Source organism: Musca domestica, unplaced genomic scaffold, assembly GCF_030504385.1.
Source record: "Musca domestica strain aabys unplaced genomic scaffold, Musca_domestica.polishedcontigs.V.1.1 20, whole genome shotgun sequence".
Lineage (NCBI taxonomy): Eukaryota > Metazoa > Arthropoda > Insecta > Diptera > Muscidae > Musca > Musca domestica.
The window spans coordinates 13,603,007-13,624,230 of NW_026712250.1; the positions used below are offsets into that span (position 1 = coordinate 13,603,007).

The following is a 21,224-nucleotide window of genomic DNA, read 5'->3' on the forward strand; positions in this document are numbered from 1 at the left end:
GTTATGTTTATAACTGTTATACACTCAAAAATTAGCAAAAATTGTGTGGAAAGTTTGTCTATCAATATTCTGCAAGTTTTTTGTATATACAATTAATTGTTTTGGTGCACGAAAGTCAAATTTTAAACTGTTATACACCAAAAAGTTACTAAAAATGACTCCCAAAATTTTTGGTTTAAATGATTAATAATATTACAAGGTAATTTGTCGAATATTGCAACCATTTTAAAGAGTATAACAGTTATAAATGTCAACTTTTAAACTGTTATACGCCTAAAAATTAGTAAAAATGAGTGCAAAAATTTTGGTTTAAATGATTTATAATATTAAAAGGCAATTTGTCGAATTTTACAGCAATTTTAAAGAGTATAACAGTTATGTTTATAACTGTTATACACTCAAAAAATCAGCAAAAAATTTGCGGAAAGTTTATCTATTTATAATCTGCAAATTTTTTGTATATGCAATTACATATTTTGGTGTATAAATGTCAATTTTTAAACTGTTATACACCTAAAAATTGCCAAAAAAGAAAATAAATATGTTGGTTTCAACGGTAAATAATATTAAAAGTTCATTTGTCGAAGATTACAGCCATTTTAAAGAGTATAACAGTTAAGTTTATAACTGTTATACACTCAAAAATTAGCAAAAACTATGCAGACAGTTTGTCTATCAATAATCGGCAAATTTTTTGTATATACAATTACATTTTTTGGTGTATAAATGTTATTTTTTAAACTGTTATACACCTAAAAATCACTAAAAATGACTCCGAAAATTTTGGTTTAAATAATTAATAATATTACAAGATAATTTGTGGAATTTTACAGCCATTTTAAAGAGTATAACAGTTATGTTTATAACTGTTATACACATAAAAAGTGGTAAAAAAGAGTGCAGAAAATTTGTCTATCAGCATTTTGCCATTTTATTATATATATTCATAGGTTTGGGTGTGTGAAATTCAAATTTTAAACTGTTATACTCTTATAAATCACCAAAAATTTATGGAAAATTTTTGTTTTATTTATTTTTTTTTTGTATTACATTGCTAATCGTTGCAGCCCTAAAGTATGCTCTCTTCTAGCTTTTATTCATAGGTTTTTAATTTTTTTCTCTGTTACCTTTTTCTCTAAGGAAGGGTTTGTTATCTCCGATAATGGGGTAAATAAACTGATAAGGAATTACCAAAAAAAAAATAAAATTATCAACTTTACCCCTTAAGTTAGGCAATGTAAATTAAAAATTATTTTACTTTTCCAAATAGAATTGATTTTTTAGACTTTTAAAGAAAATGGATTTGGAAATTCTAAATACCTAGAAAACATTTTTATTTTTGAAATGTGTCAGACAATATTTCAAAACGTATTTATTTTTTTAGTGGCAAATCAATAAACAAACCTGTCATATGAGAAAATTATTTTCAAAACAAATTTTAATGTTAATTTTTTTTTTTTTTTTGTTTTGAGGGAAACACCAACAACTAGCAGAGTACGTGACTGTGAGAACAACAACAACACGAACAAAAAGCTATTTATCAAAATGTCAAGTAATCCAAACAAGACATTGTGTTCTATATATCGCAAGATAAATATCTTAACGAAATTCAAATGCGAATTTTTGACTTTTATGGACCCGAAAACAATGGAAACAAAAAAATAAAAAAAATAAACTATAAAGACAGACAACCACTAACGGCAGAGAAATCTGAGACTCGAACAAATGTTTTTGGCAAAAGAGGTCAACACGCAAAATCTTGAACAAAATCAACAGTTTATTGTTTCAAAATAAATTTTCAAATACATTTTTGATGGTTAACCTAGATTTTATTTGGGTCTTTCAACAGCATGTTTGCAGTTTTGTATTGACGTAGTTTTCACAGAATGTGTTATGGGATTTTCCGCCATAAAAAATTTGACTATTCGTTTTTACATGAACGAAAAATTATTTTTGGGAAAATGAGATCAAAGAAAAATTTTCACAAATTTGGGAATGACATTTTATGTCAAGACCTCATTACAAAAATTTTCAGAATAATCTCATTCCATAATTTAAATATTGAAAACTCGTATCAAAGACTTTACATTAATCTCCCACCTTTTTTCTCTCCCTCTCTCTTTCACATTTGCAGATCGACCAGCAGCGTTAGTACACTTGCTCAGTTGCCCACAGATTCGCTCATGGCCCCTTTGCAAACACACACTGAAGCTCAAAGTATTCAGTGTCTAAACGCAGCGCATAGTTCATACGACAAGGATATTGGCCATCTCTCAGCAACATCGTCCACACAATCAACGGCAAATCATAGCGGTTCCAGGCGGGTCCTGCAACAACAGTTATCGGTCACAGATTCATCGGAAGGCACGTCGATAGGTTGTGCATCGTCAAGTGAATACGCAAGTGCAAGGTAAGACAAAAACAAATTATAATTAAGAGCATAAATATAACCAGTATAACAGTTACAAAAATTACATAAAACCTCTGATAACCTATGATAAACATTTTAAAATTAAAGAAATCTTCGAAAATTTCAAGGATAACTATTTTTGGCTCCGTATAACAGTTTTGCAAAACTGTTATACACTCGCCAGAAGTCATAGATGGTCATATAAATTCATTAAAAATTATTTAAAACAAATAAATTTACCAAAAAATTTAAGTATAACTGATTTTTGTTCAGTATAACAGTTTTGCAAAACTGTTATACACTCGCCAGAAGACATAGATGGTCATATAAATTTATTAAAAATTGTTCGAAGCAAACAAATTTACCAGAAAAAATCAAGTATAACAGTTTTTTTTTTTCAGTATAACAGTTTTGCAAAACTGATATACTTTCGCCAGAAGTAAAGGATAGTCATATAAATTTATTAAATAATGTTCTAAACAAATAAATTTAGCAAAAAATTCAAGTATAACAGTTTTCTGTTCAGTATAACAGTTTTTTCAAACTGTTATACATTCGTCAAAAGTCAAAAAAGTCATATAGAAAAATTATATTGCACTGGAAAACTATTATTTGTTGTATAACAGCTCAGAAAATAAGTGTTATACTGGAGCCACAACTGTTATATGCATGAATTTCGTTGTAATTAATGCAGAATTCTGTTATTTTTTCAAATTCCATTATAAAATGATAAAAAAGGGTTCAAATCAACCAAATTTACACATAAAATTTAAATATAACAGTTTTTTGTTCAGTATAACAGTTTTGACAAACTATTATACAGTCGACAAAAGTCAAAATAGTCATATAGAAACATTATATAGCACTGGAAAACTATTATTTGTTGTATAACATTAAAAAAAAATAACAGTTATACTGGAGTCTCAACTGTTATACACATGATTTTCGTTGTAATTGATGCAGAATTCAGTGATTTTTTCAAATTCCATTATAAAATGATTAAAAAAGGTTCAAGTCAACCAAATTTTACCAAAAAATTCAAGTATAACAGTTTTGCAAAACTGTTATACAGTCGCCAAAAGTCGAAAAAGTCATATAGAAACATTATATAGCACTGGAAAACTATTGTATGTTGTATAACAGTTCAAAAAATAACTGTTATACTGGAGTCTCAACTGTTATACACATGATTTTCGTTGTAATTAATGCAGAATTCCGTTGTTTTTGAAATTCTATTATAATTGCATAACAATTATTAAAAAAGGTACAAATCAACCAAATTTACAAACAAAATTCAAGTATAACAGTTTTTTGTTCAGTATAACAGTTTTTCAAAACTGTTATACATTCGTCAAAAGTCAAAAAGGTCATACAGAAACTTTATACAGCACTGGAAAAAATTATTTTTTGTGGTATAACAGTTCAAAAAATAACTGTTATATTGGAGCCTCAACTGTTATACACATGATTTTTGTGGATTTTGCGTTGTAATTAATCCAGGATTATTTTTCAAATTCAATTATAAATACATATAAATGTAAAAAAAGGGTGTCAGTATAACAGTTCGAATAATCTCTTATACACTTTTATTAAAATATTTTGAGCACAGGATGTAGAATAATGGCCCAAAAGACTTTTTTATAGCTTTTCCTGCATTTTCAAAGATTTTTTTGCTGTATAACAGTTCAAATAACTATTATGCAGTTAAATGGCCACAAATATGTGTAAAGGGCCACAAATTTGTGTTTCTTGTTCGGTAATGTGTTCATTATCCCTTTTAATACTTTAATTTTGCTGTATAACAGTTTTTTGTGTTGTATAACAGTTTTGCCAAACTGTTATACTGCATCAAAAATTGACTGTAGACGATAGACCAACATTTATGAGTGACAAAACATATTTGTGTTGCAGTATAACAGTTAACCAAAACTGTTATACGGTATAAAAGTTACTAAAAATGCCAAAATATATTAATTTTGAGTCCTTTATAGTTCAATTGGTATGATAACGCTCTTTATTGCAGTATAACAGTTTGCCAAAACAGTTATACTTATAAAAAAAACGGGGGAAAATTTCAAAAATTAACCAAAATTATAGCTTTTGTATTCAATTTTAGATAAATTCCAAAATTATCAATGATAACTTCCATTTTTTTGATGAAAAATTTGAACTTTAACCGTAAGTTTCAATCTGTATAACATATAGTTTATACTGGAAAATAGCTCTATATGGCCACCAATGTCGAGCTGTCATTCATGAATTATTTTACTTCCAGTCAGGGGATTAATGCAACAGTATAACAGTTTATTTTCGTGTATAACAGTTTCCGCAAACTGCTATACAGCGAAAAAAAATGATTGTAATCAAATATACATTATTTTTGGACCGTATAACACTTTTTCTTGTAGTATAACAGTTAGCCATAACTGTTATACTACTGAAAATTCACTATAAAACTTCAATTGTTTGAATTCTAAACAATATGAAGTTATACGAAGAAAAATAACACTCTTGGTTGCAGTATAACAGTTAGCGCTAACTGTTATACTGCTGAAAATTCACTATAAAACTTCAATTAATCGAATTCTAAACAACATGATGTTATACTGAGAAAAAATAACACTTTTGGTTGCGGTATAACAGTTAGCCAAAACTGTTATACTGCTGAAAAATGATGGAAAATGAAAAATTTAATGAAATTATAACGAGTTTCAAGGTGATTTTACGGTTTTATGTTGAAAAACTTATTTATTATCTCAATTTCAATTGTTTTTGTTTGTCAATGCCTTCCACCTGTTAAATTTCATAATACGATTCTAAACACAAAAAAAAAAACATATTCTTTATTGATATTTTGTTTATGTTCAATTTGGAAAATTTATTCACCTTTAATTTAGTTGGCGGTAAACAAATTTTGCAGGAAATCCCATTAAAAAATTTCCACCAGCTAGAGATGGGTTTCCTCATGCCGAAATCACATCCATGCTGTTTGTATGGAATCAAATAATTAAAAAATAATGAAAAACAAATCGTAAAACTTTTATGTGAAATGTTTGTGTGGATTGCGCAATTTGATACACACACATATGTGGGGCAGCTTGTGTTACACATTTTGAAAATATACATATTTCCCAGAACAGACAAGCTAGAGAACATTTTATTTTTTGGCATCAAAGATAAAAAGCATTTTGAAATATAAACAAATCGTGGGAAATGTAAGGGGGAGGGGAAAAATATTTTTTTTTTCGGAAAAATGTTTTAAATTCGTGGAAGAAAAATTATTCTGAAAAAAAAAATCATCTTACACCTCATTACAAAGGCATACCCTCATTAGTCATTTGCAATGATTAACAAAATTATGGACATCCCCCAGCAGCATCATTTTGAGTTGTTGTCTTTGTTTACCACCACTTTAGTCACTTGCTGTGCATGATCTCATAAATCTTCCTAAAAAAAACTTAGAAGATTTCTCCTTGAGTCTAATCAAATAAACTTCATGATTTAATAAAACAAAAAATAACCCTCTAGAGATATGTGATAAGTGGCATGTACGACAAGACTTGAAATCAATTTTTGCCATCAAAGATGTCAAATAAAAATTTCAATATTCGTTTGAAATGTTTGATACGCACTTTAGTTTCGGAAAAAATATTTATAGTTTTTGTAGTAAATTTTTAAGAGGATTTTGAAATATCCGATTTGTTTACAGCCAAACTAAATAAATATAACATAAACTAAACATACACAAAATTCCAAAATTGTAAACAAAAATATATTTCTTGTCGAAAATAATTCGGAAAAATCGAAGAGCTGGAGGAAATTGATATACCAAAACAATTGAAGTAAAGTAAAGTGAAAAAAATCATTAAATAAGTGTTATTTTCCTTATTTTTTAACATTTTTCGTAATTTTTTCAGCAGTATAACAGTTCTGCCAATCTGTTATACTGTACAAAAAATTGCTATACTTCTCAAAAAATCAATGAAATCAGTTGCATTTTCTTTATTTTTAATATTTTTTGTAATTTTTCAGCAGTATAACAGTTTTGCCAAACTATTATACTGCACAAAAAGTACTATACTACTCAAAAATCAGTAAAATAAGTTGTAATTTTTAAATATTTAAAATTTTTTCGATAGTATAACAGTTTTTCCAAACTGTTATACTGCACAAAAAAGTGCTATGCTGCTCAAAGAATCATTAAAATTAGTTGTATTTTGTGCTAAACCGCTCAAAAATCAGTGGAATAAGTTGTATTGTCATTATTTTTAATTTTTCATAATTTTTTCAGCAGTATAACAGTTTTGCCAAACTGTTATTCTGCACAAAAAAGTGCTATACAGGTCAAAAAATCTGTGAAATGAGTTGTATTTTCCTTATTTTCAAATTTTTCGTATTTTTTTCAATAGTATAACAGTTTTGCCGAACTGTTATACTGCACAAAAAAGTGCCATACTGCTCGAAATAACTTTAAAATGATTTGCACTTGATTTTTTGCATTGTATAACAGTTTGTGAAAACTGTTATACAACCAAATTTAACTGTTATACAACAGTTTTCATTCTAAAACTCAAGTTTCAATTGCAATTTGCGTAAAAATAGTTTTGCCAAACTGTTATACTGCAGGAAAAAGTGTTATATGAGTTTGTCATTATTTTTAATTTTTCGTAATTTGTTTTTCTTTAAAAATATATATAAATATATATCATGGGAAATTTTTTTCTTAGAAATATATCATGGGAGAAATTTCTCTTTTTTTTTGTTGAACAAATGTTTTTTCTTTTTTTTCCTTTAATAAGAAATTACATTTTTGTATGGTACAAATGTTTTTTTCCTTAAAACTTTGACAAAATATCTCTAGATATATTTTTTTCTTAGTAATATATCATGGGAGAAATTTTTCCTGAAAAATATATATCATTAACGATTTTTTTTTTTTAAAAAATATTTTTTTTTTTCATAAAAATATCTCCATCTCTAGATATATCTCTAGATATATTTTTCCCATGAAAATATGTCATGGTAGAATATTTTTTCTTAATAATATATCATGGGAGAAATTTTTCCTGAAAAATATATATCATGAACGATTTTGTTTTTGAAAAAAAAAAATATTTTTATCTTTTAAATATCTCTATTTCTAGATATATCGCTAAACATATTTTTCCCTGAAAATATATCATGGTAGAATTTTTTTCTTAATAATATATCATGGGAGAAATTTTTCCTGAAAAATATACATATTGAACGATTTTTTTTTTGTAAAAATATTTTTTTCTTTTAAATATCTCTATTTGTAGATATATCTCTAGATATATTTTTCCCATGAAAATATATCATGGTAGAATTTTTTCCTGAAAAATATGTCATGAGAGAAATTTATATTTTTTCAATAAAAAAATAACTATTTTGCCATGAATCTCCCACTTCACTTTGGCATCACCAAATTTTTTTCTCGAATTATATTTTTATGTCATTTATATAACCGGATATTTATGATTCTCCTTCTTTCTTTGAAAACACCCTCAAAAATCAATTGCTTCTCTAAGAACCCCCCGGCAAAAAACAAAAGCTTGCATTATCATGCCAGCTGACTTTATTTGTTGTGAACCCTCCGTGTTTCTGGTATTTTCCGTAATTTTCTTGGTGTTGTTGTTGTTTGCCGATTTTTTTTTTTAATTATTGGCCAGATGGCCTATTGGCAAGGTTGTTAGTTAAGTTGTGCCCTGTTTTTTTGAACACCTGTTCATGTTTCCAGGAAAGACGATAGGTTCTTATCTTTATTTGTTGTTGCTGCTTTTATTTTAAATACGTGTTGCGAAAAAAAGTACCCTACAGAAGAGGGCAAGGGAGGAGATGTAGGATTCTTAAAATGGGAACTCTTAAATTTCTAATCTCGATATGTTCCTAAATACCTTTTGAGAATTTTTCTCATTTTTTTGTTTTTTTTTTTAAAAAAAACTAAAATTTTTTTTAAAAATAAATTCTGTAATTTTGATTTTTATCAAAACCAAAAACAAACTAAATTGCGATAAAATTCAGGTGTTCCGCCTTTGTCTTGAAACATCATGACTGCTAGAAGTGGTACTTGAGTAGAAAAATAGCATGTGGCCCACTTGATAGCGTAACTGTCGTGCCACTAATCCCAAATATTTTTTTTTTTATTTTTATACCCTCTACCATAGTATGGAGGGTATATTAAGTTTGTTATTCATTTTAGACCCCACAAAAAATATTTATTCTTGATCAGCATGAAATTCTATGTCGATTAAGAGATATCCGACCGTCTATACGTCTGTGGAAATCACTCTAGCTTCCGAACGAATTGAAGTAGATTGATAAAATTTTACTCCAAAGGTATATTATGCCTGCAGGACTTTCGACATTAAAAATGCGCCATGTAGGTCTACGTCTTCGTATAGCCTCCATACACCGGTACCTCCCGATATTCGGTATTTTGATGATTTTAGCGACATTTTTCACCGGAATTGTTTCAAATTTGGTATTTGAAGTTCGTAACGGATGCTACAGCCTATGACAGAAAATTGTCTATACTGGTCCACGTCTTCGTATAGCCCCCATATAACGGTACCTCCCGATATTCGCTATTTTGACGATTTTAGCGACATTATTTACCGGGATTGTTTCAAATTTCGCATTTGAAGTTCATAATGGATGCTACAGCCTATGACAGAAAATTGTCTGTGCAGGTCAACGTCTTCGTATAGCCCCCATATAACGCTAACTCCCGATATTCGGTATTTTGATGATTTTAGCGACATTATTCACCGGAATTGTCTCAAATTTGGTATTTAAAGTTCGAAATGGATACTACAGCCTAAGATAGAAAATTGTCTGTGCAGGTTCACGTCTTCGTATAGCTCCCATATAACGCTACCTCTCGATATTCGGTACTTTGTTGATTTTAGCGACATTATTCACCGGAATTGTCTCAAATTTGGTACTTGAAGTTCGAAATGGATACTACAGCCTAAGACAGAAAATTGTCTGTGCAGGTCCACGTCTTCGTATAGCCCCCATATAACGGTACCTCCCGATATTCGGTATTTTGATGATTTTAACGACATTATTCACCGGAATTGTTTCAAATTTGGTATTTGAAGTTCGAAATGGGTACTACAGCCTATGACAGAAAATTGTCTGTGCAGGTCAACGTCTTCATATAGCCCCCATATAACGGTACCTCCCGATACTCGGTATTTTGATGATTTCAACGGCATTATTTGACGGAATTGTTTCAAATTTGGTATTTGAAGTTCGAAATGGATACTACCGCCAAAGACAGAAAATTGTCTGTGCAGGTCCACGTCTTCGTACAGCCCCCATATAACGCTAGCTCCGGATATTCGGTATTTTGATGATTTTAGCGACACTATTCACCAGAATTGTCTCAAATTTGGTACTTGAAATTCGAAATGGTTACTACAGCCCAAGACAGAAAATTATCCGTGCAGGTCCACGTCTTCGTATAGCTAGACGTGGATATAACAGCTATATTCGGTATTTTTAAGATTTTAACAGATTTTTTTTTTTTTTTTTTGAAAATTACCAAATTCGTTCCAAATGGTGGAGGGTTTTCAAAGTTCGGCCCGGCCGAACTTACGGCTTTTTTACTTGTATTCTTTTACACACGTACGTGCCATTCCACAATCAATACAAATTTATTTGATTAGACCAATAAAAGATTTATTGGAGATAAGCCATAAATATAAATAGCAAAAAAAAACATAATAAATCGAAAGAGAGGAAAACAAAATAAACAGCAAAAATAAATAAAAACAACAAAAAATACAAAAAAAAAATATTTTAAAAAAATGTAGACCCTATGAGACCTAGAAAAGTAGCAAAAAAATCAGAAAAAAGCTAAAAAATTAAAACCAAATAGAAATAAATAAAAAATAGAAAATATAATAAGTCGTAGAAAAAAAGAAATACTGCAACAAAATAAACATTTAAAAAAAAAACTAAAAAAAATAAAAAAAAAATTTAGAAAATTAAAAATGATAGAAAAAAAAATAGAAAAAAATTAAAAAAAAAAATTAAAAAAAAAATAAAAAAAAATTAAAAAAAACAGTAAAGAAAGTCCTAAAGTCGGGCGGGCCGATTTTATGATACCCTACACCACTTTGCTAATTTAGTTGATAAAAATAAAAAAAAATTAAAAAAAAAAAGATAGAAAATAGAAGACGCCTTGAGATCCGTAGGACTGAGACGTAAAAAAATGTAAAAAAAAACAAGCAAAAAAGCAGTAAGTTCGGCCGGACCGATCTTTGAATACACTCCACCATTTGGAACGATTCTGGCAATTTTCAAAAAAATATAATCTCTTAGAATGTCTGTTAAAATCGTAAAAATACCGAATGTAGCCCTTATATTAATATAATAAGTCGTAGAAGGAAAGAAATACTGCAACAAAATAAACATTAAAAAATTAACAAAAAAAAAAAAAAAAAAAATAAAAAAAAAATTAAAAAATTAAAAAAAAATTAAAACAAAAATTTAAAAAAAATTAAAAAAAATAGAAAAAACCAGAAAGTCCTAAAGTCGGGCGGGCCGATTTTATGATACCCTACACCACTTTGCTAATTTAGTTGAGCTCCACATAACAATTAAAAGTTTTTATGAGAGAATTCAATCATACACGCTATGATTATGATTATAATTTAAGGACTACATATGCCGAGACATTTGTATCTTTTAAATTCGGACTTATATTGCCCATATATGGGAGCTATATCCAAATCCGAACCGATTTCGATAAAATTTGGCTAAGATATTTCTGAGCTGAATTTGATATATTTCCCCAAATATTGTTGTTACGGAGTGCATATTACGGCTGCGGAGGACAAAAATAACAAATCGGATGAACAATATATATGGGAGCTATAGCTAGTATATCTGAACCGATCTTCAGCAAATTTGCCATACTAGCTTCTAGACTCAATTTGGTCGTATGTGCCAAATTTCATCCAATTTGGCCAAATATTAGACGTTTGGTGCACAATCAGAGGTAAATCGGACGAAGTTATATATGGGAGATATGTCCAAATCCGAACCGATTTCGATGAAATTTGTCAAAGATATTTCTGAGCTGCATTTGATATATTTCCCTGAATATCGTTGTTACAGAGTGCATATTACGGCTGCGGCGAACCAAAATAGCAAATCGGATGAGCAATATATATGGGAGCTATAGCTATATCTGAACCGATTTCGATCAAATTTGGCATACGTATTTTAAGGCCTAATTTGGTTGTATATGGAAAATTTCATACTATTCGGACTGATATTACACGTTTGGTGCACGATAAAAGGTAAATCGGACGCAGATATATATGGGAGCTATATTTAAATTTTGACCGATTATCTCCAATTTCAATAGAGTTCGTCCTTGGGCCAAACAAATGTTGTTTGGAAAATTTCATCTCAATCGGATAATAAATGCGACCTGCATTTTGTTCACAAAAATACATGGACGGACGGACATGCGTAAATCGACTCAGAATGTGATTCTATGCAGAACATCATAAGGAACTATGGGTCTATCTCGTTTCCTTTTGCCTGTTACAAACAAATGCACAATGACATAATACCCTGACCACCTTGTGGTGTAGGATATAAACAAAATAGGCCCTATGAGACCTAGAAAATAAGCAAAAAATTAAAACCAAATAAAAATTAATAAAAAAATAGAAAATATAATAATTCGTAGAAAGAAAGAAATACTGCAACGAAATAAACATTAAAAATTAACAAAAAATGAAAAAAAAAAAATAAAAAAAAATTAAAAAAATTTAAAAAAAATTAAAAAATTTAAAAAAAAAATAAAAAAAAATTGAAAAATTTTAAAAATAAAAAAAAAAAATATTAAGAAAAAATAGAAAATAGAAGACCCCGTGATGAACTTTGAATACGCTCCATCATTTGTAACGAATTTTGGAATTTTCAAAAACAATTAAAACCGTTAAAAATTCTGTTAAAATCTTAAAAATACCAAATGTAGCCGGTATATTAGGGTCTATACGACGACGTGGCAATTACAATATTCAAGCCATTACAATATTGAAATGCGAATGTTTAATAAAAAAATCGGTGAATAATGTCGCTAAAATCATCAAAATACCGAATATCGGAGGGTACCGTTATATGGGGGCTATACGAAGACGTGGACCTGCAAAGACAATTTTTTGTCTTAGGCTTTAGTATCCATTACGAACTTCAAATACCAAATTTTAGAAAATTCCGGTCAATAATGTCGCTAATATCATCAAAATACCGAATATCGGGAGGTACCCTTGAATGGGGGCTATACGAAGACGTGGACCTGCACAAACAATTTTCTGCCATAGGCTGTAGTACCCATTACGAACTTCAAATACCAAATTTGAAATAATTCCGGTGAATAATGTCGCTAAAATCATCAAAGTACCGAATATCGGAAGGTACTGATATATGGGGCCTTTACGAAGACGTGGACCTGCAAAGACAATTTTCTGCCTAAGGCTGTAGAATCCCTTTGGAACTTCAAATACCAAATTTTAGAAAATTCCGGTGAATAATGTCGCTAAAATCATCAAAATACCGAATATCGGGAGGTACCGTTATATGGGGGCTATACGAAGACGGGGATCAGTATAGACAATTTTCTGTCATAGGCTGTAGCATCCGTTATGAACTTCAAATACCAAATTTGAAACAATTGCGCTGAATAATGTCGCTAAAATCATCAAAGTACTGAATATCAGGAGGTACCGTTATATGGGGGCTATACGAAGATGTGAACCTGCAAAGAAAATTTTCTGTCATGGGCTGTAGCATCAGTTACGAACTTCAAATACCAAATTCGAAACAATTCCGGTGAATAATATCGCTAAAATCATCAAAATTCCGAATATCGGGAGGTAACGTTATATGGGGGTTATATGAGGACGTGGACCTGCACGGACAATTTTCTGTCACAGGCTCTAGCATCCGTTACGAACTTCAAATACGAAATTTGAAACAATTCCGGTGAATAATGTCGCTTAAATCAACAAAATACCGAATATGGGGAGATACCGTTATATGGGGGCTATATGAAGACGTGGACCTACTTGGCCAATTTTCAATACCAAAAGTACTGCAGTCATAATACACATTTGAGTACAATGTTATCAACCTACTTCATTTCGTTCGGAAGCTTGAGTGATTTCCACAGACGGACGGAAATCGCTAAATCGACATAGAATTTTATGCTGATCAAGAATATACTTTGTAGGGTCTGAAATATCTAAACGTCTAAACGGAATGATAAACTTAATATACCCTCCATACTATGTTGGAGGGTATTAAAAATTAAGTTTCAAAAGCCAAAAAGCTGTCACTCGAATTTCGTGACAAATTTGATGGGAGTCTCTTGGAGGGAAAATTCAAATCCTCGAAAAAAAAAATGTTTTTGCATAAATCTCCAACTTGCAAAATTTTACCTAAAGACCCCCCATCGACCTCACAAATATTCCTTGTTTTTTTTTTTTTTTTTTTTTGAGTCATCAAACCACTGCCGCAAAAAAAATCTTGTTTTTTTGGGGGTGGTGGGCCATGACTCACCCGAACCATTTGTTGTCCATTTGAAACCCCCCAAAAAACTAAACATTCATTGAGGATTTTATTATGTGTTTATCTATTCCCCATGGGGACGATATCTAATATTGACATACAACAAGTACCCTCCTATTTTCAAGCCCTTGATTGCGTTTATTTGGCTTTGCATTAACAACTAATCAAAAGATCATAAATAATTGATTCAAATCATGAGTCAGCGAGCAATTAGTCATGTTCAGACGCATTCAAATCGATTGGTGGTGATTGTGGGAAAAAATGGAAAACTATAAGACTTTCCACGCACTCGGAAAAATATCACCGGTGATACAATTTTTTCAAGGACCCAAGTATTCGAAAATCTGGAATTTTTAAGGATATTTTTTTCAAGTGATCGAATTTTGGTATTTTATAAGGATATGTTATCAAAGGACCTTAAGCCTTATTAATGTGGAATTTTAAAGGAAATTTTCCCTCAAAGGATATTGGAGAGATTTTTTAAGGAAAAAGCTCCAATATCCTGGGAAATTTTGGAAAATATAAAATTTTTCATGCATTTGAAAAAATATCACCGCTGAAGAAATTTTTCAAGGACCCAAAATATGTCAAAATTTTGAATTTTTAAGGATATTTTTTCAAGTGACCAAAATTTGGTATTTTGTAAGGACCTACAAAGGACCTACAACCTTCATAATTAGGAATTTTAAAATATATTTTTCCCAGGATATTCGAGACATTTTTAGGGACCCACAATACCCATAACTTTTGAGGTAGTGAGTGTATGTCCAAAAAATAAATTAATTATGAGAGGGAAGCATTTGCTCTTCATTTCTCCTTCAGGTTTCATAGATGGAGCTCCCCAAATATCCGAGATATGACCATAAATTTAATATTAATATATTTTCTGATTCAAAGAACCTAGATTTCTAGGGGCTATAACTCTTGAGATAAGGAGTGTATGTCAACAAAAATAGCTTGATTATGAGAGAGGGATGTCTCCTCTCCATTTTCCTTTCAGGTTTTATTGATGTAACTTCTCAAATATTCGAGATATAACCAAAATATTAACATTGATATATTTTCTGATTTAAAGAAACTAAATTTCTAGGAGCCATAACTTGTGAAGTAGGGGGTATATGTCCATAAAATAAATTGATTATGAGAGAGGAACATCTCGTCGTTATTTTTCCTTTCAGGTTCCATTCATGTAACTGCTCAAATACCCAAGATATGACCAAAAATTTAATATTAATATATTTTCTAATTTGAAGAAACTAGATTTCTAGGAGCCATAACTTTTGAGTTAGGGGATGTATGTCCACAAAATTAATTGATTATCAGAGAGGAACACCTCCTCGTTATTTTTCTTCTGGGTTTCATTCATGTAACTTCTCAAATATCCGAGATATGACCAGAAAGTTAAAATTAATATATTTTCTAATTTAAAGAACCTAGATTTCTAGGGGCCATAACTTTTGAGGTAGGGGGTGTATGTCCACAAAATAAATTTGAATATGAGAGAGGAATGTCTCCTCGTTATTTTTCTTTTCAGTTTTATTCATGTAACTTCTCAAGTATCCGAGATATGTCCAAAAATTTAATATTAATATAAAGACAAAGACAAAGACAATTTTTTGTCTTAGGCTTTAGTATCCATTACGAACTTCAAATACCAAATTTTAGAAAATTCCGGTCAATAATGTCGCTAATATCATCAAAATACCGAATATCGGGAGGTACCCTTGAATGGGGGCTATACGAAGACGTGGACCTGCACAAACAATTTTCTGCCATAGGCTGTAGTACCCATTACGAACTTCAAATACCAAATTTGAAATAATTCCGGTGAATAATGTCGCTAAAATCATCAAAGTACCGAATATCGGAAGGTACTGATATATGGGGCCTTTACGAAGACGTGGACCTGCAAAGACAATTTTCTGCCTAAGGCTGTAGAATCCCTTTGGAACTTCAAATACCAAATTTTAGAAAATTCCGGTGAATAATGTCGCTAAAATCATCAAAATACCGAATATCGGGAGGTACCGTTATATGGGGGCTATACGAAGACGGGGATCAGTATAGACAATTTTCTGTCATAGGCTGTAGCATCCGTTATGAACTTCAAATACCAAATTTGAAACAATTGCGCTGAATAATGTCGCTAAAATCATCAAAGTACTGAATATCAGGAGGTACCGTTATATGGGGGCTATACGAAGATGTGAACCTGCAAAGAAAATTTTCTGTCATGGGCTGTAGCATCAGTTACGAACTTCAAATACCAAATTCGAAACAATTCCGGTGAATAATATCGCTAAAATCATCAAAATTCCGAATATCGGGAGGTAACGTTATATGGGGGTTATATGAGGACGTGGACCTGCACGGACAATTTTCTGTCATAGGCTCTAGCATCCGTTACGAACTTCAAATACGAAATTTGAAACAATTCCGGTGAATAATGTCGCTTAAATCAACAAAATACCGAATATGGGGAGATACCGTTATATGGGGGCTATATGAAGACGTGGACCTACTTGGCCAATTTTCAATACCAAAAGTACTGCAGTCATAATACACATTTGAGTACAATGTTATCAACCTACTTCATTTCGTTCGGAAGCTTGAGTGATTTCCACAGACGGACGGAAATCGCTAAATCGACATAGAATTTTATGCTGATCAAGAATATACTTTGTAGGGTCTGAAATATCTAAACGGGTCTAAACGGAATGATAAACTTAATATACCCTCCATACTATGTTGGAGGGTATTAAAAATTAAGTTTCAAAAGCCAAAAAGCTGTCACTCGAATTTCGTGACAAATTTGATGGGAGTCTCTTGGAGGGAAAATTCAAATCCTCGAAAAAAAAAATGTTTTTGCATAAATCTCCAACTTGCAAAATTTTACCTAAAGACCCCCCATCGACCTCACAAATATTCCTTGTTTTTTTTTTTTTTTTTTTTGAGTCATCAAACCACTGCCGCAAAAAAAATCTTGTTTTTTTGGGGGTGGTGGGCCATGACTCACCCGAACCATTTGTTGTCCATTTGAAACCCCCCAAAAAACTAAACATTCATTGAGGATTTTATTATGTGTTTATCTATTCCCCATGGGGACGATATCTAATATTGACATACAACAAGTACCCTCCTATTTTCAAGCCCTTGATTGCGTTTATTTGGCTTTGCATTAACAACTAATCAAAAGATCATAAATAATTGATTCAAATCATGAGTCAGCGAGCAATTAGTCATGTTCAGACGCATTCAAATCGATTGGTGGTGATTGTGGGAAAAAATGGAAAACTATAAGACTTTCCACGCACTCGGAAAAATATCACCGGTGATACAATTTTTTCAAGGACCCAAGTATTCGAAAATCTGGAATTTTTAAGGATATTTTTTTCAAGTGATCGAATTTTGGTATTTTATAAGGATATGTTATCAAAGGACCTTAAGCCTTATTAATGTGGAATTTTAAAGGAAATTTTCCCTCAAAGGATATTGGAGAGATTTTTTAAGGAAAAAGCTCCAATATCCTGGGAAATTTTGGAAAATATAAAATTTTTCATGCATTTGAAAAAATATCACCGCTGAAGAAATTTTTCAAGGACCCAAAATATGTCAAAATTTTGAATTTTTAAGGATATTTTTTCAAGTGACCAAAATTTGGTATTTTGTAAGGACCTACAAAGGACCTACAACCTTCATAATTAGGAATTTTAAAATATATTTTTCCCAGGATATTCGAGACATTTTTAGGGACCCACAATACCCATAACTTTTGAGGTAGTGAGTGTATGTCCAAAAAATAAATTAATTATGAGAGGGAAGCATTTGCTCTTCATTTCTCCTTCAGGTTTCATAGATGGAGCTCCCCAAATATCCGAGATATGACCATAAATTTAATATTAATATATTTTCTGATTCAAAGAACCTAGATTTCTAGGGGCTATAACTCTTGAGATAAGGAGTGTATGTCAACAAAAATAGCTTGATTATGAGAGAGGGATGTCTCCTCTCCATTTTCCTTTCAGGTTTTATTGATGTAACTTCTCAAATATTCGAGATATAACCAAAATATTAACATTGATATATTTTCTGATTTAAAGAAACTAAATTTCTAGGAGCCATAACTTGTGAAGTAGGGGGTATATGTCCATAAAATAAATTGATTATGAGAGAGGAACATCTCGTCGTTATTTTTCCTTTCAGGTTCCATTCATGTAACTGCTCAAATACCCAAGATATGACCAAAAATTTAATATTAATATATTTTCTAATTTGAAGAAACTAGATTTCTAGGAGCCATAACTTTTGAGTTAGGGGATGTATGTCCACAAAATTAATTGATTATCAGAGAGGAACACCTCCTCGTTATTTTTCTTCTGGGTTTCATTCATGTAACTTCTCAAATATCCGAGATATGACCAGAAAGTTAAAATTAATATATTTTCTAATTTAAAGAACCTAGATTTCTAGGGGCCATAACTTTTGAGGTAGGGGGTGTATGTCCACAAAATAAATTTGAATATGAGAGAGGAATGTCTCCTCGTTATTTTTCTTTTCAGTTTTATTCATGTAACTTCTCAAGTATCCGAGATATGTCCAAAAATTTAATATTAATATATTTTGCAGATTTGAAGAAACTAGATTTCTAGGGTGCATAACTCTGGAGGTAAGGGGTGTATGTCCACAAAAATAGCTTGATTATGAGAGAGGAATGTCTCCTCTTAATTTTCCTTTCCGGTTTCATTGATGTAACTGCTCAAATATCCGAGTTATAGCCAGAAATTTAATATTAATATATTTTCTTATTTGAAGAAACTAGATTTCTAGGGGCCAGCACTTTTGAGGTAGTGGGTGCATGTCCACCAAAATAAATTTGAATATGAGAGAGGAATGTCTCCTCGCTATTTTTCTTTTCAGATTCATTCATGTAACTTCTCAAGTATCCGAGATATGTCCAAAAATTTAATATTAATATATTTTGCAGATTTGAAGAAACTAGATTTCTAGCGGCCATATCTTTTGAGGTAGTTGATGTATGTCCACAAAAATAACTTTATTATGAGAGAGGAATGTCTCCTCTTCATTTTCCTTTCAGGTTTCATTGATGTAACTGCTCAAATATCCAAGATATGAACAAAAATTTAATATTAATATATTTTCTGATTTGAAGAATCTTGATTTCTAGGGGCCAGAACTATTGAATGTCCACAAAAATAACTTGATTATCTGAGAGGAACATCTCCGCGTTATTTTCCTTTCAGTTTTCATTGATGTAACTACTCAAATATCCAAGATATTGCCAAAAATGTAATATTAATATATTTTCTAATTTGAAGAAAGTAGATTTCTAAGGGCCATAACTCTTGAGGTAAGGGGTGTATGTCCAAAAAAAATGATTTGATTGAGAGAGGAATATCTCCTCTTCATTTTCCTTTCAGGTTTTATTGATGTAACTGCTCAAATATCCGAGATATAACCAAAATATTAACATTGATATATTTTTTTGATTTGAAGAAACTAGATTTCTAGGGGCCATAACTTGCGAAGTAGGGGGTGTATGTCCAAAAAATAAATTGATTATGAGAGAGGAGTGTCTCCTCTTCATTATCCCTTCAGGTTTCATTGATGTAGCTCCTCAAATATCCGAGATATGACTAGAAATTTAAAATTAATATATTTTCTGATTTGAAGAATCTTGATTTCTAGGGGCCATAACTTGTGAAGTAGGGGAGGTGTGTCCACAAAATAAATTGATTATGAGAGAGGGATGTCTCCTCTTCATTTTCCTTTCGGGTTTCATTGATGTAACTGCTCAAATGTCCGAGATATGTCCAGAAATTTAACATTAATATATTTTCTAATTTGAAGAAACTAGATTTATTTTTTGTTCTAGAGAAATAATATCCTTTCAATGTACCTCCGCTACCCCCGTGGGAGCTCCTACGTCCTACGCATTTAATTTTCGATATTTATAAAAATATATTTTGTTTAATTTGGGATTTGCAACAAGTCCCCAAGGTGTACCCTTTACAAAGTGTTTTGATTCTCTCTCTTCTTCACTCTCTGACTCTCTCTCCCACTCTAGAAGAAAAAAAGGTAAATAGCGTTGCGTTGATTATTTCATATATATACGCTCTTTTTTTGAATTGTCGTGTGTATTGTCTGATAACGCGCCCCAGATAAGACCAAAAATTGTGCTCACGAAACCATAAAACAACAACAATAATAGAATACTGTATTATTTGTATGGAAGTGTGGGGCCCCGAACACAGTGTGACCTAATGGGCCGAAAATGGAAATGTTTAGCAATGACCTTTGGTGGTGGGTGTATGGAGGTTTTTGGGGGTAGGCTGGTGTGATTGACACCTGCATAGCCTGGACATACAGTTATTATGCCTCTAGATTGTGTAAATATTGATAATCTATTTTTAAAAATTACGATTTCCGAACACTGTGCCTTATTTACCTTTTCAAGAGGCGAGGGGGCTGGTGGAGCAACGAGAAATGAAGCGGTGAGAATAATAACTGATGGACGGCAAACAACAACGTCGACCAAATACAATAACATTAACTAGACTACAACAACAACAACAACAACTTTAACAATATGAATATCAAATAAAAGCCAACGAGAGTCAAATCCCAATAATGAAATTTCAGTTGACGAATAACAATCAGAAAATACGGTTCACCTTTAAATCCGTTAGGCAAAATTCGTAGCAAAGACCAAAAAAAAAAAAATAAAATAAAACCGCAGAAGCCAATGCACATGAAATTCATAGAAAATGCAAATTAGAAAAATAATTAAATAAATATTGAAACGAAAAAAAAATATTTAAAAAAAATGGCCTGAAAAAAAATCTACCAAAATTCTCTCGGTGTATGTGAAGTTTTGAATACAACTCCGCAACGTCACTCAAAAGTTGACTGTCTTTTATTTTTGTTTTGCTTGCGAATTTCGTAGCCGCGTTGCCTCTCCCCTTGTGTCCTCCTCTCTCTCTCTCACCCACCGACACGACAATGGTCTATGACACCCTGACAAGTCTCGTGGAAAGTGCCAAAAGTGTTTTTCAGCCACGCAACGACCAGGACGTCGATTCCTTTGAAAATTACATATTCAATAATTATCTGAGTGAAATGGAATTGGAGGAGACGGCCGGTGAACAAGATGATGATTTTCCCGGTCAAGTGAATGAGA

The 21,224-nt window shown here is 31.2% G+C and overlaps 1 protein-coding gene across 1 annotated transcript in view; it reads left to right on the top strand.

The window, feature by feature from the left end:
• LOC101901800 (serine-rich adhesin for platelets) overlaps nucleotides 1-21,224 on the top strand; it is a 133,496-nt gene that overhangs the window by 78,441 nt on the left and 33,831 nt on the right. The window contains exon 2 of the mRNA XM_005183623.4: nucleotides 2,135-2,410. Within this exon, the coding sequence (XP_005183680.2) occupies nucleotides 2,135-2,410 (276 nt within the window). The remainder of the gene's footprint in view (nucleotides 1-2,134; nucleotides 2,411-21,224) is intronic.